At 40.6% G+C, this 16,236-nt stretch overlaps 1 protein-coding gene across 6 annotated transcripts in view; it reads left to right on the plus strand.

Annotated features, from left to right (window-relative positions):
• SMPX (small muscle protein X-linked) overlaps positions 1-16,236 on the plus strand; it is a 39,902-nt gene that overhangs the window by 11,696 nt on the left and 11,970 nt on the right. For 2 of the 6 annotated variants that reach the window (XM_015636507.2, XM_015636470.2), the window contains exon 4: positions 447-600. In XM_015636507.2, coding sequence (XP_015491993.1) covers positions 447-587 — 141 coding nt within the window. In that variant the 3' untranslated portion in view covers positions 588-600. Of the gene's footprint in view, positions 1-446; positions 601-770; positions 914-1,949; positions 2,194-8,408; positions 9,248-10,029; positions 10,185-16,236 lie in introns of those variants that run through there. The other 4 variants (XM_015636498.2, XM_033512311.1, XM_033512308.1 and 1 more) reach the window with 4 other exon arrangements.

Here is a 16,236-nt window from a genome sequence, read left to right on the forward strand (position 1 = left end):
CTCTTATCCAGAGCTGCAGAAGTGCATGATGATGTTCTTCTCCAAGTGTCTGGCAACTGTGAAACTCTGAAAGGAATTAGATAATAAATGAATAATTGTAAACATTATAAAAAGAAAAATTCTACTTTTTTGTCATCTTAAATATGAATTACTTGGAGTTGCTTTTGATTCTCCAGTCAGTTATTTTCTACTAATTGCCTGGCACTGTAAATTCTTACCCATCTAATCCTCATTCCTCTACACTGAGCATTTTCTATTTTTTTTAGAATGTTTTTAGACATTTTAGACAACAACCTACAAAATAACCTATCTCTTCATGCTTCTACCCCATTTTCCAATGCCTTTAGTATAAAAACATAATTTCATGTTTTTCAAATAACTGATCTATGCTCATGGGCAAGAGATTGTTATTGCAGCAGGAAGGTCACTGGTGTCCTTTCATGCAGAATGTTCCTGCTTCAACAGAGGAGGAGAAAGAGAAGAAGTTGTTCCCAGGAGCTAAGAAACTTCCAGGTCCTGCTGTCAACTTGTCAGAGATTCAGAACATAAAGAGTGAGCTGAAATATGTCCCCAAAGCTGAACAGTAGCTGGAGGAAGCAGGTGAGTAAAAGACAGGTTCTCTGCATGGCTCTAGGAGAAGCAGGCTGATCCAGAAACCTCTTTAAGTAAAAAGATGGCTCTCAATTGCTTCAGTGGACCTGGAGTTGCACCCCATCATTCAAAGAAAATATATTAGAAGTCATAATTGTAAATTTTTATTTCAAATATAGAACATGTTGGAGACTATATCCAATGATATATGGCACCCATCAACCAGCCTGAAGTAGTCTGTTCAGCATATTAAGAATTCAGTGTATTTGGAATATTGAAGCCACCTTAAAAATAACATGTTGCCTCATAAGCACAAGTTCCTGTTTTGTAAAATATAGAACTTGTATTTTTATAATCTAACTACAAGTGAATGTTTTACAATGCAAATAAATTTATTGCAGTGATGGACAAGTAGGTCAGTATTTTTAAAAAGCTCCTTTGGAACATAAACTGTTTGATATTAATTTATTTATGTAATTCAAAGTTGACACGCTAGTGGTTCCATGTATTTGATCACTCAAACACACTTAGTGCTATTTGTGGCACTCAAGGACTTGCTGTAGTCCAGCACAGGAAGGACATGGACGTGTTGGAGTGGACCCAGAGGAGGGTCACAAAGGTGAAGAGAGGGCAGGAGCATCTGTGAAAGACAGTCTGAGAGAGTGAGGATGTTCTTCCTGGAACCCAGTACTTAACAGGACTTATAGAAAAAGATGGGGACAGAATTTCTAGTAGGTCTTGTTGTCATAGGATAATGAGTATTGGTGTTAAACTTGAGGATGTTAGATTCAGACTAGATACAAGGAAGAAGTTTTTTACAATGAGGGTGGTGAAACACTGAACCAGGTTGCCCAAAGAGATGGTAAATACCCCATCCCTGTAAGCATTGAAGGTCAGGCTGGAGGAGGGTCTGAGCAATCTGGTCTAGTAGAAAACCACTCTGCTTGTTGCAGAGGGGTTGGACTAGATGACCTTTAAAGATCCCTTCCAGCCCAAACCACTCTATGATTCTATGATCATTTTATTTGAAAGGAAATATTTAGCACTTCAGTGACAACATCAGAATAATTTATATTTGATTTCAATCAAGACCCATAAACCTCTTTCATTCTAGATTCTGGACCTTATAGAAATTAATGATAATTTCTGTCCATTAAATTATCCTCTGATTTCCTTTGAAAAGCCTGAGTCATTAAAGATGCATCAGGCAATTTGAATGAAAACTCAGATGTACAGAGAAGTTTTAATACAAAAAAAACCCACCCTGGCTACAGTAAGAAAAAGATAGTCATGTCACATAATATTCACCTGAATTGTTAGTTGTGGATACTGATTGATAAATCCTTTTTATCCTGAAGAGAGGCAGAGAAGTTGAGCAGGAGAAAAACATCTGGAATTTACTGCACAGACACATAAATTGAAGAGCAGAGGAAAACAGAAACCAATGCAAAGGGGTTCTGGGAATGCAGAAGTGCTAAGAACCAGGAATCTTAAAAGAAATGGTGTATAATTTGAGTGAATTACCCCAGTGTACACTGCATCATTAACTTATTTTTTATGTACAGCATAAATGCGCCATTTGGAAGGAAAGAGTGTTAAGTCTTTTCTTGCTTTTACCCTGCTGTGTCATAATGGTCCTGATATTTTAAAGATGCAACGGAGTCTTTCTCTTCAGGAAACTTGGTGGAAAAAATAATATTTTGTAAATGCAACATTTTAGTCATTTCACTAAAGCACTGCCCAGAGAAATATGAATTTTTAATGTGAGGCTTTAAAGAGGTTTTCTCCTGTAAGAGATATTTCAATGTAAATTTAGCTCCATATTTATTCTCAAATGATTTCTATTTTTAACATTTAAAAGTTTTTTTAGTAATTACCTTACTGAGAATCTGACAGAAACATCTAAGGCATGCTCAGATGTTCACTCTAAAGTTTTCTACAGAAGGGTCAGCAAAGTAAAGGGCATCTTGAAAGCAGTGATGTTATTATGAAGTAATTTTGCCTCTGTCCTTCTTTTGATGTATTGCTTATCAGGTTCTGACAGTGATACCGATTTCTAGATTTTGGGTAGTACAGTCACAAGTCATATTTGAAAACTTAGTTTCTACAGGAGTTGTAGGTACAGTACTCACTGGAGCCTGTGAGTTTGGATGTTGATGAACTAAGCAGAACTAAGCATGTGCATGAATTCCACGTCAAATTGAGTTGTAACTTAATCACACGCCACATCCAGTAGCCTTGAATGATACTAAATGTCCTATAAGAGGACATTCATCAGATCCAGTGTTTAAGTCGTGGTCTGCAACCTTGTATAAAATGTGATATTGTCAGAGAGCTGTTTTATGACTGATCATGCAAATCCAGAGAAGATTATCTCAGTCTGCAAGAAGTTCACACTCACATCTGCCTGATACTTAGCTCCATCTACGAGAAGGGGTTAGAGATCATCCTTTGGATGTGATGATCTCAAAAGAATGGTGAACTGACTGGTCAATAGAATATGCCTGTGCAGAGTGTGTACTGATAGAAGAGGGTGTTTGGTTTTCACAGTTTGGAGATTAATTCTCTCTTACATCAGTACTATCATCTTCTCAGATATTTGCTACTGAGGGATTTCCCTTTGATATTACTTTTTTTCTTTCTTGTGGTACTCATTAGGAAACACCTACTTGAAACAGTTAGAATAGGTCTGAATACTCTGGATAATTTCCATTATTTTGTGATCCCATAATATGATACAATAAAAAATATCAAAAGTACACTTTAACATGTCACAAATATAAAAGCTTTTACAACCACAGCAGTTATTTCCAACTTTACCTCCTGTATTGTCATATTTCATGGTTAGTTTCAGTAAATTGCAAGCTAACATGATTAATTTTGTTTTAATTTTGATCCATGTTTTCTTGCTCAGTTTAGCTTGCAAACCCAGCAGCAAAAATAAGAAACCTGCAAAGCAGTAGGTTGGTTCATTATTTGCAAACCCATTCCTACATAATTTGCACTTTAGAGTAACTTCTGCTAGATATCTTTGGTCTTGCTCTTCACCAAATTAGGAAACATGAATAGACTTGCTAAGATCATAGTTGTGAGTATAACAGTTTGTGGGAGGAATGTAATTAGGGAGGTGTCATGAAGCTGGATCCACTGAAGGTCATCAAGTGCTCCTCAGTTAAGATATTCCTGTAGTCATCCCTTATGGGGATCTGGTCTATCATCTATAATTAGCTAATTAGCATACCCTACTTTGTAATAAAGATTTTTTTTCTTCCACACCTGTAGATGATGTGTTAGATGTAGCTAGTTTTAATATACAATGTGAGTTATGATTCATTCCCCTTTTCTCCATCTACAATATTTTTTTCTGCTCCCTTCACACCTGGACATTTCTACATTCACAGCAATGAAGCATATGCAAAATAAAATAGTAGCAAAATATCATACACTAAAAACATATTCCCTATTGAATAAGTAATGGTAGAAAGCATTTAGTTTGTGACAAATGGACCCTGCTGTGGCTGAGATTTATTGCCAACTGTTGTGATATCTCATGTGCTAATTAGTATGGTGGTTGTACTTGGCCTGAGCACAAACTGGCATTTCACCTGGGAATATTGATAATGGCAGCCAGTTACTTATGCAAATCATGTTTATTCTTCATTCTGTATCCCTTCAACTTTTGTGTCCTGAGGTGTGGAGGGCTGTGTAACAAATCTTTTTATGGTGAAGGGCCACGGAGTCTATGGACATTGGTTTCAGAGGACCTAAACCTTCAGTTAAAGTGGTCTAGCCCTTTCCTCTTGATGAAGACTTAGTGGAAGAACTTCTCAAAAGGCAAAAAGAGAAATTTACTGTCTTGAAGTTACAAAAGAGTCTGTCATGGACATAAGGGCAGCACTGCCAGTACTGTGTTCTGGTTGTGTTTGGAGAATGGAATTGTCAGGGTCCCCATCACAATGTTGATGATATGGTTTCTCACCATCTGATGCAGTACTTGCCCATAAATTGTTGTGTTTACCTGTAGCTCTACGGGGGAGGGTGGTTTGATTGCAGAAGATTGTTCTGTTGTCAAGTTACAGAAGCAAAGGAACTGCGTTTTGAAGGCTGAAGAACTAGAAAAAGCTTTCTAGGGCAGCTTAGCCTTTGCATTATGCAGAGAATACTGCCCCACATAAAATGAGAAATCTTTATCAGCAGAGCAGCCTCTGAGATTGGCATCACTTGGAGAAGAAGAGAAAAAACTCTAACCGAGGTCCCTCAGGGAATAAAGGTCTTATATCCATACACACAAGATGTTCCTTGGTGTTGCTATTAATTATTTACACAAAAAAATTGTTGATTAGCCTAGGGTAAAAATGCACATTATAACTTTGCCCACTAAAGATTTAATTACAGTTTCCTGTTATATATTGCTCTTAAGCTGCCCCTCAGTTAACAGCAGCCATTTACCTCTCCTGGTGTCCCTGCTCTGACACACAGTTTAGTGTTTGCATCTTATTCCTGTGCTCACATGGATCAGAGGGGTACAGTTAAACTGCAGTACAGTTACAAGCAAGGTTATTGCTTTTTTCTCCAGAAACAAAACAGTGCTTTGCTAGTAGAGGAACTCTGACATGCTGTGAGCCCTTGAAAGAGCACTGCAGTTTTAGGAAAATGTGTTCATATGACTGAGTCCCAGCAGCCAAAGCTTGTGCGAGAGAAGGGAATCCTGCATCCAGAGGATGCCAAGGTAGGTCAGGAAATAAAATCTCCTGGAGTGGGAACTATGGGGTGAAGAAGAAGGATGTGCATGAAGAATTTGTTCAGGACCCTCCTGCCAAAGTCAGAGGGATCATGGGGGGAATCTCCTCTGTGTGCATAAATCCCTAAAGGCAGGGTGCAAAGAGGACAGAGCCAGGCTCTTCTTGGTGGTGCCAGTGACTGGACATCCTCCAACATACTCACTGTGTGGCCTCTGTTAATTTCAAAGTGCTTCTTGTCTTCTTCTATCTATGGTTTCCTATCATCCTGCTGTTTTGGATTCAGAACTTTCAGGCCAGCAGCACTCAAGGATTTCATGGCCAGCCATCAATTTTTGTCAGGTCCCTTCTTCTTGTAAAATTGTCCTAAGAAACTAGGTAGTTGAAGGCTTGTAGGATTTTTAATAGCATATTTAAAGTTCCAGGTTTTTTGAGTCTACTTAAGATGTGCTTTCAGACTTTAAAACAGAAGAGCTGGAAGTTTCTTTTCAAAGAGAAAAATGGAATGTCCAGGACACCATTTAGTATCAGAGTAACCTTTGTAATATGTTACTCCTCAAGCAAAAAAAAAGTTATTCAAGTTTTTGTTTCCTAGAGTTTCTGTGATCAGAAAAAATTTAGTTGTCATGGTTTAACCCCAGCCAGCCACCAGGTACCACATGGGCACAACACTCACTCCCCCACCAGTGTTGGGAAGATAATTGCAAAGGTAAAAGTGAGAAAATGCATGGGTTGAGATAAAAACAGTTTAATAGGTAAAGCAAAAGTCATGCAGGCAAGCAGAGGAAAACAAGGAATTAATTCACTGCTTCCCAAGGGCAGGCAGGAGTTCAGTCTTCTCCAGGAGAGCAGGGCCTCATGGCACATATCAGTGACTAGTGAAGACAAACACCACCACTCCAAACATCTCCTCTTCCTCCTTCTTCCCCCTGCTATAGGCAGATCATGATGCCATACAGTCTGGAATATCCCTTTGGACAATTGGGGTCACCTGTCCCAGCTGTGTCTCCTCCCAACCTTCCACACACTCCCAGGCCCTCACCAGCTCGGCTGTGGGAAAAGCAGAAAAACCCTTGGCTCTCTGTAAGCCCTGCTCAGCAATAACAAAAACATCTCTGTATTATCAGCCCTGTGTTAGCATAAATCCAAAATTTAGCCCCATACCAGCCACTGTGAAGAAAATTAACTCCACCACAGCAAACCAGCACAATTTTCTCTAGTGAAGCCTGCAGCCGTCCATCCTGAGTTGAGTCTCTACCCCAACACGGTGCTGTGGTAAGCCCCAGAACATCAGTCCTCTGCAAGTCAAGGAGAGATTTCCTTCCCATTCTCTTGCTGAATTGTGGAAGAGAGAGGGGAGAACAGACGAGTTTGCTTTCTAGAGGCCTAAGAAAGCTTGAAGGCATGTGCAAGGAGGTTAATTTTGCCAAGTAAAGAACAGGACATATTCTTATAAAGCACATATGCTTCTACATAAACTAGTTAGGAAAAGATTATGCTTTGTGATTTTGAAAACTGACTAATAACTTCAAAACAAACACTGAAGAATCAGAAAACATTTTGCTTCAAAGCAAACTACAAGAACAGATGCTTGTATTTTTTCAGAACAAAAAATATGAAAAAAAGTCTTTTATTTCCAAACTGTATATTCAAGCAGAGCTTTTTTTTAAAAATCATTATTACTGGAAGAGACAAGCACAAAGTAAAAACTTGAAGAAGTCTCTCCTAATTTTTAGAAGATGAGCATGTTACTTGCTGCTCTATCTACACCATACACAAGAGAGTATGCAGACATGTGGAGATGAACAGGCCTCTACACACAGACAGGAGAAATGTCTTCATTGAGCCTCTCCCTTTGAAACACTAATGCCCTTAAAGTAATAAAGTACTTCCAATGCTAGCAATGGGGACTCACAAATCTCTGCTCTGTTCTCAAGTGAGAAGCATTTCTGGAAGAAAGGTCCAAGAGTTTTGCTTGAAAGCTGAAAACTTTCATAGGTCACTGCTATTTAATAACTGCTTCCCTGAGGTCATTCTGTTGATTACTTAGTCCTGAACATCTGTTAGTCTCTTTTATGAAATAACCCCTCTCTTTTCATTGGTGCTGTCCATGACAGATATTCATAAAAAATAAACTTTACACTCAGCTGCCTGGGTGAGATGCAGTTTCTGGGGTGACATCCCTCAAAAGAAGCTCAGAAAGGCAGGAGGCCTCCTGAAGATACCAGATGTTGAGGGATCAGTGAAGTGTGAAGAGCAAATACAGCCAGCAGACTTCTTCTTGCTTATCTCTGCTAGATGTGTTAAGAGTTAGCCCATGAACTACAGCATCTAACAAAAGGTACCACTGGAATGTACTCCTCTTGGAAATCTCAGAACAGGATATCAGGAATCCCTGAAACTTCAGTTATTTGCTGTGTGAACAGGTCCAAGTTCAGAGAACTTGGAGAACAAGGAGAAGGTCCTGTGACTTGAAAGACACCTATCCCAAGTCATATGTGTATAAATCCATGCAGAACTAGCTGTAAGCAGGGAACTGTGGGCATTAGAAACTGGAGAGCAGGAACAAGATCATACTGATCACTGTTAGGGAGGTATGAGCGAGATGAGAGCAATGTTGTTCCTGGGAACTGTCCTGCCAGCATTAGGTATGCCTGGAGCAATCAGACACTGTAATGACAGAAATCACCAGAAACACAAAATAATAAGCAATTCCAGACATTCCCACCTTATACAGCTCAAAATGTGTTCAGCACAAGGTTTTCAAGTGCTACATCAGAGTGAAAAGGCTAACTGCTTTGGAATACGTGAAGTGTTACTTCCCACGTTAGTAACAGCTCAGATAGTTTTATCAAATCTACATAAATTGTAGCCAATTAAGCTGACAGTATGATCTGAAATATCTCAGCTCTGATGTGATAATCAAATGAATTTTCTTCTAAATTTAGTGCCTCATCATTTTGTTTTATAGTTTTTATTCATTTCATTTGATAGAAGACTACCTAATTATGTTCCCACAGCCTTGTGCTTAAAAACCACATAAATTACTGCATTACTGCACTTTGTCATCTCTTGCAGAACTGACTTGATGTGGCATGAGCCTTGTGACCACTGTCCAGGAGCAGGCCAGCTACAAGTGTCCCAAGCCCTGCTTTGTACTCAGGACTACGCCTGCTTCAGCCACCAAATTGCTCCTGGTGTGCCTTCTGTTGAAAAATGTACCTCTTTAAGTGCCGAGGCTATGTCTGTTTCACACTTGTTTGCAAATTTCTTCAGAGAATAACATTTTGTAGTGTTTGAGCTCACTGTGTGTAGGTAGAACATTGTATGTAGGTAGAGCTCACCATGACACTGATCCCAAGATCCATTGCCCCACCAGCAACGCTATTTGAGGAATTACTAGGCTTCCAATGTTGTTGGGTTTTGCTGACCCTATCTGCTGCTGTTTTAACCTCCTAATTCCCTTTTGATTTGACAAAGGAGTCTCAAATACACTGTATTTCCATGTGAACAAAGGACACAGCATAAATGAGCATTTTCCTTTGAAATATCTATTAGTTTTACTCTTAGTGTTGGTCAAATTTATTTTTTAAATTTGATTTGCTGCAAGTTGTAGCTAGCTAAGGGGAGACTCAGCTGAACTAACCTTTACTTCATCTTGGGAACAAGTCTAATGCCTGTTTTTCCTCCTGCCATTTACTGGTTATAACAGTAGGGCTGTATTTGTTTCTGACTGCAATTGGCTGAGGTTCATATACAGACATGGGTTCCATAAAAGCAGAATAAAACTCTCAGTGTTGGTGTTCAGAACTTACTCCCCCACCTTGGTAAAGCTGATGTAGCATTGCTTTTAATTTAATAATTCAGTTATTCAATGGATAAAAGAAATAAATGGAGTCCTCCAGCTTTTAGCTCTCCCGGGTCTTTGTTCTCATTTATTGCCTTGGAGCGCGCCTTGTCTTGAAATTGCTGTTACTCCTACATGAATTTGCAGAGCCTTTCAGGGCACAGAAAAGCAATCTTGGAGCAAATAATGGTTGTGGCCGTGGATGCACTTAGGGAAGGAGGGCGCTGGCCGTGCTTGCCCTGCTTCCCAGCAAATGAACCCGGAGGAGCGAGGCCGTGTCCGCAGCCCCGGCAGCAGAAATGCTGCTGTGCACCAGGGGAGAGCAGGGCTGCTGAAATTGCTTTTACTGAGGAAACATCAAAGGACAAAAAGCTTCCCCCAAAGCCAAGCTGCTCGTGTTCTGAGGGAAGGATGATGACAATAACTGGATATTGCTGTTTCAAAGCTTTGAAACGTGCTGCCTTTATACAGAGGATGAAACCAACATAAAAGTATGTACTGAAATGGAAGAAAATGTATATCTAAAGACTTGAAACAAAATATTTGAGCTAAAATAGGCAGAATACAGGGAAAATTCAGTTTTTCTGTGTTTACAAATCACATTGCTCTTGAGTGCAGTATCCTTCCCAAAGATTGTTAAAGATGGGATAGAGTATGTCCTCTGCTAAAATTCATGAAGGACCTCAGACCTCTATTAAATACTTAATGAAGGATCTCAAACCTTTTAATTTTGAATTTCTCAATTTCCTTGACTTTGTGGTTTTGTCTGAAAATATTTGAATTGATCTGTCTCTTCAGGCTTTGAATAGAAGCTTTTATTTTTGAAAAATATGTAATATTTCTGTCTTTTAGTTCTCAAGAAAAGAAGAGCTCTCTCTGTGAAGACAAGGCATATTTTCAGTTTTTCAGTTCATTTTGCTGAAAGTAAAGTGAGTCTGGATGGGTATATCACACATGTACCCTTTTTAAAGTTTAAGCCCTTGATTAAAAAGATAATGAATAATGTAGTACTGCATCTCTTTCTGCTTTCTATATGCTTCTGGGATTTTTATTCTGGAACAGAATTGATATGCTATCATACATGTGAGTAATTACTCTGGGGCAAATTAATTCTGCAGCTAAGTTTTGTCTGTCTCCAGTTACTACAGTTGAACACATCGGTAGACAACACTCAAGCCACTACTGAGCTCATGGATGCTTCAAAGTCTGTCACAAACCATGTTTGTGTTCTGCCTTATATGTGCAGAGAACAAGAACCTGGCCAAACCTGGCCACAGAACACCACTCTGTTGACAAGGAGTAGCTTTCTGGGCCATGCCCAAGTGTGAAGTTATCTGCAGTTTGGTTGACTTTATAAAAACCTGAGCATGATGAGCAGTCAGCTCCAACTTTTTCAATGCCTTGCTTAAATAGACACCATAGTGAGGAGTGGAGGCTGGCTCAGAGAAGCTTGTGCTGACCTGGGTTAAAAGCCTCATTTTTGAGCTAAAGATAGACCATCCTTCAGCAAAGTTGAGTCCTTGGGGCTCCATCTGCAGTGAGATTTTTGGCATCTTAGCCATTTTTGTCAAAGCAAACCCATAGTATGAAAATCATGTGCAATGGCACTGGAGCACCTTGAACCAATGGAGCATTCCTTCACATCCTCAGCAGTGTCTGGAATGTTGTTAACAGCACATGGACCAGATCCATGCTGGGCAAAATGATGCTGCAGCTCCAGATAGCCCCCAAGGATGGCAGAACAGCACATTGCACTGCTGTGTTCTGAGCTGTCTCAGAGGGACACTTCATCTCTGTGTCTCCCAGTGCTCCCTTTGCCACGGAGGTGATCCTCTGCATGACTTACAGAGGGAACAGCTGCCTGAACTCCAGCTTCTGTAAGCACTTACTGGCTCGCTGGCTTCATCACTATAAAGGGGAGCTGAAGTGCCTCAGAGGCTGAGGGCAGGCAGGCAGGAGTGGAGGACAGTTGGCCCACACGATGGCACTGCCTTTGCCTCAATTGCTGTACCCCAAGGGACGGATGAAGGCCAACATTGTCCTCCCCTGCCAGGGTGCTCTAGCATTGCTAGATGGATGGATTGCAGGGATAAGTCCTGATTCCTCCCAACAGGAAATTGGCTGTAAAGAGATGTACAAGGTTGCAGAGACAGGAAAATGGAGGTAGAGAGTCCTGTCTCACCCACAGTCCTCTGTGCCTCTGATCACACGGGTCCCTTCTGAATTTCTGCCCCGCAGAAACCCACATTTCTGCCATCTCGAGAAGGTGGTTTTGCATGTGCTGTTACAAATCCTTGAGACACTTCTGCAAGCAGCATGGTGAAGCTTGTGTGGAAAGCTGTTTAGATATAGCTAACAGGAAAAAAAATGAAAACAATCAGATTTTTTCCCCTGGGGCTTCAGCAATGTCTTCAGTCAAGGCAGGAGACATTTCCCATCACCATGAATAAACAGTGTGAACTGTTTCCTCCAGATATACTCCAGCTTTTTTAAAAGCAAGTAGAAAAATTTGCAAACATGCAAGAGAAGGGATGTGCTGGTGGCCCCTCCCTTCTGCCTTGGCTCAGTGATTATCACACATACACAGCCAGGAAGCATGAATAAACCAGGTCAGGTCCTTGTTTGCCTCAAAAGGATTAAAACCCACAATTCTTGCTTCCCTGGAGTCTGCAGACTACCTTGGCAAGGGAACCCTTTCTAGACTTCAAGCTAAAGCTCAGCTTCTATGCAGAAATGAATTAAAATTAATCTGTAGACAAGTCAGTCTGATGGCAGCTTATCAATGTGGAGCTCAACTGGCAGTAAGGAAACTTGCTTCCATGTGCCTTAGCCTGTGGATTGCTGTGTACCTTGTCTAAAGGCTAATTCATGTAGCAACAGTCTCCTCAAGCTGTGATTTGAAAGAAACCAGGGTGGCTGCTGCTGTGTTCTTGTAGTCTGGTGCAGGTGCTGAGGAGGACAATCTCAGTGGAAACCCACCAAGCTTCTGGGTGCTGCTCAGGTTTACACGTCCCCCTGGTACTCAGATGAGCAGGGTTATTTATATTCAGGTCACTTTAGATGGGCATAAGCACAGCTTGAGGTTATGGTGTAGCTGGCTCATGGTTTTCAGAACCACAGTTTTGGATTTAAGTACCTGCATCCCATTTGCAACTGAGGCATCCCAAATTGTTGTGACTGTCCTCCAGTGGTAAGGAGCTCAACCCCAAGGTTACTCTGTGGGAACTGCATTCATAAATCGCTTAAGTGCATCTCAAAATCACACTCCAAATTTGAATCTTCAAATTGCATATTGCTGACTGCTAAGAGTGAATGGGGCTCTGTTTCTCTGCAGTCAGATCCAGCAGCTGTGCTGGTTCAGCTGTGTGAGTGCTCCAGCAGGAGCTACTGCACACATTCTGAGAGAAGCCTTTCAACTGAGATGAGCAAAGGAAGTCTTTCCCACAGAAACTGTAGATCATGCCCATGCAAATTCAAAACCAAAATATAATTGGTCTCTGGTGCCTGTTTTTTAATAGCAGGTGATTCCTCTCAGCTTTTCCTTCTGTTTCTCTGTGGAAACATATTTTTTTTCCTTTTCAATTTGTTTAGTCAAAAAACAATTTTCTGTTTTGAAACATGGTGCCCTGAGAAAGCTTAGTTTTCCCATATGTCTTCCAGTCAATCCAAATAACTCATTTCTAAATGCTCACCTGTCACAGATTGTAAATCAAGTATTAACAGGACAGGCAACATGTTGTAACACTTTCATTTACATTTTGAAGAAACCTGTCTATTCCTTGGCAAAAGATGGGTTTACATTTGAAACGCTAATAAATGACAAAATCTTATAAACACAACATATATGTGTGTGTATATATATATGTATGTATGTATGTACTGGTTACTGATGTGAAAAAAACATGTACTGTAGATTTAAGTATCAAATATAAAGCTACTTTTCCACAGACAAACTGGCCCAGTACCTGCAGTAGCTTTGAAGAAGTGAGATAATGTGAAGAATTGAGCAGATCCTGCATGGAGCAGATGTCAGATACACGGTTTTCTAATGCAGTCAGTAACATGTCAAGTTAAATTAACAGCCTGTATATGATGTCTTGGCTTCATGCTTTTCCATCTCTGAGGAGATCCTCTGGGTTAGGTGCAAGACGGCTGTCAAATTTCCAGAGCTGATTAAGAACTCTCACTTTGCCGTGGCAAAGGAGCCATAAAACCTAGGATGAGATTTAAATATGCAGAAGAGGCTGCCGAGAATGTGGGTTATGGAAAAACTATGCTGGGGTTTGAGTTGGCAATCATTTTCTTACCACCCTTTCCTTTTCCTCCCATTTGCTTTATTTTTCAATATATTTTGCTTCATACAAAGTGCTAAGAATTTCAGGAAAAGTATTTGCAAAATGCACAGAGACCACTAAGTCTCGATTTAAATGTATAGAAAATAAAACCACAGTCATCTTCTGTCTCATCTCCCTCATACTTGCAGGGATGTGACCATTGTCTCAGGCCCTCTCCTTTTATTGCACGTGCCAGAGTTATATTGAAAGAAAACAGGTGGATGATTAGTACCACGATTAATCACAGTTCAGTTGTGCTGTGATATTATCTGTAGGCATATCAGATGTACACTATATTTATATGGAGCAACACTCATACATTATGAATTCTGTGAGAGGAAGCCATATGACCAGGAGAAAGTAGCATTTTTAGAAACTGTAACTAGCACAGAGAGTCAAATGTGGGTTATTTGCAGTACAGACTGGGCAGAAGAGACAGAACTCATGATGAATAAATTGGATATTGCTGCCCAAATAGAGATAGCTGAGATTTCTATTTTCTTTCTTGGAGAGGAGCCTCTTCTCAGTGTCTTCAGGATTACAGATCTTGCTGCTAATGCACTGAGAACAGAGAAATCAGAGAGAGCTTAGGGATAGGGATTGCTTCAGGTTTGGCAGCACTTGGCTGTCCCCAGCCCCAACACCCCCGTGCTGCCCATCACTGTTCCTGCAGTGGAGCTGTACTGAGGAGCCACCTGGCTCCACAGCAGCCTCACAGTTGAGAAGTAACCTCCCCTGCCTTCAGAGCCCAGCAAGGACCACTAAATGTCACTTCAGCTGACTGGGATCTCTGGGTACATCTCTTTCAGTGGGAGAGCAACACACAACAGTGTGTATTGCTCTCACAGAGCTTCAAACTGTCCAGGTGCCCATGATATCCCTGAAAAGTCCTGGAAGAGCCAAAGTTACAGCAGAGGCTCCTTTCAGGTTCCTTTCCTGAGGCTTCCAAATAAACACAGATCCTGGCAAAGCCCTTACCAGTGTTCAGGTCTAGGATGTTTTTGAAGTGAATTGTCTTTGTAACTTTAATTGCAGTTTAGTTTTAAAGTGAGGAGCACATCAGGCAGCAGCAGGGGAGCATCTGCAGGATGATCCCTCCTCCCCAGGGTGGCAGGTCAAGGGGCAGCAGCTCAAAAAGGCCTGTATAGGTTACACTGCTGCATTCTTTTCCTTTTACTCCAATAGCAGAAGCAGGTAGGTTGTGCTACTGACATTCTGTGTTTCCCTGGCTACCACAGAAATGTGGCTGTTTTACTTTCCCCAGCCTCTTCTCAATAGCAATGTAAAGGAACAGTGTGTCCTTCAGCTGCTTCAGCAATCTGAAGTGCTAAAAATGCAAAAGATTCTTTTCTGACAGTCTTTTGTCTTCTTGTGCTTCTGGGTTTGCCATTAATAAAGACTATATTTTTCCCAAGCACTAGTTTTCAAATGAATTATGATTTTGTCAACTCTATTCATATAATGATTTAGTAGAGAGCATTGCCCAAAGGGTTAACGGTGAATCAAATTTATTTACATTGTTGATTGTTGGTAGGATGTGGGTTTGTGATTATTATTTTTTTTGATTATTTTTTGTGATTAGAAAAAAGGGTGGGGAGTAACTGTTACAGTGAGATAAATCCCAGTCAAAACATGTCGGTAAATACTGCATTGTGGCAGTAACTCTTCAGGGAAACTAGAGGGCAAGCTTCTAAAGTACTTTGAGCTCTCTAAACCTGCAATTAAGTATCTCCTCAGCTTCCGAAGAAACACTAAGTGCCTCACTCCTAGGCACTTGCATGTTTAATCAGCTAAATGCTTTCAAAATACTGCCCTGGGAGGGCTCAGGAAGCCTGCTGCATAAAAATAATAGTCATTGCTGTGTGTCAGCAGTCAGACAGCTCCTATTGTAAGTCTGTTGATTATTATACCCAATATAACTGAGCTGTCTTTTGCCTATCCCTCTGTTTGTCTCAAATTTTCATGCTGTGAATTGTGTCTTATTGTGTACTAAATATCACTGTGGGCCAAATAGGGTTTTATTATTATTGGTATCATTATTGTTTTATGTGTGAGTACTGCTTAGCATCTACATGGGGCTTGGCTTCTGACCCATCCATAAAAATTATTTTGCACTTCCTGTGGGTCAGTCTGTGAGTCTGGGAGAAACTGGGTATACAGCTCATTTTAGAGGTTGTAGCTGTCAAAATGAATCTTGAAGGGCAGCATTAAAGTGTTTGAATGAAGGTGCAGATCAATGTGGCAGGAGGCTGAGATGAGGCAGAGGCTGTGGAACCAGTTTGGGAATGCCAAGTTTATGTTATACTGCAGATTTGGGCCTTCAGCTGAACCACAAGGGAGCAGGAAAAGCTGTGGTTAAATCATATATTAACAGTTTAAAAAAATAGAATATTTCTTCTCTGATTGGGGGAAGCTATGTCTAGCAGCTTCTGAATGTTAGGAGTGTTGAGCAGGGATTAGGGTTTTTGAATCTGTCAGACCTGAAATTGCTGACCCTTGGAAGCCCCCAAAGTCAAAGAGCAGCACCAGCCTCCTGGGCATAAAAAACTGGCCAGATCAGTCATGTTCAGTGTTCCATGTTGCATCAGGAGAATTGCTGAAAGCAAAATCTTTCCATAAAAAGTTATATTTTCAAAGCACAAAACTTTCCCAGTGGAGAAATGTTCCATCAGAAAAATGTTGGACCATTTTGACTCTTGGCATACTTTAAGGTACAAAAACTCAT

This window comes from Parus major, chromosome 1, assembly GCF_001522545.3.
Source record: "Parus major isolate Abel chromosome 1, Parus_major1.1, whole genome shotgun sequence".
Lineage (NCBI taxonomy): Eukaryota > Metazoa > Chordata > Aves > Passeriformes > Paridae > Parus > Parus major.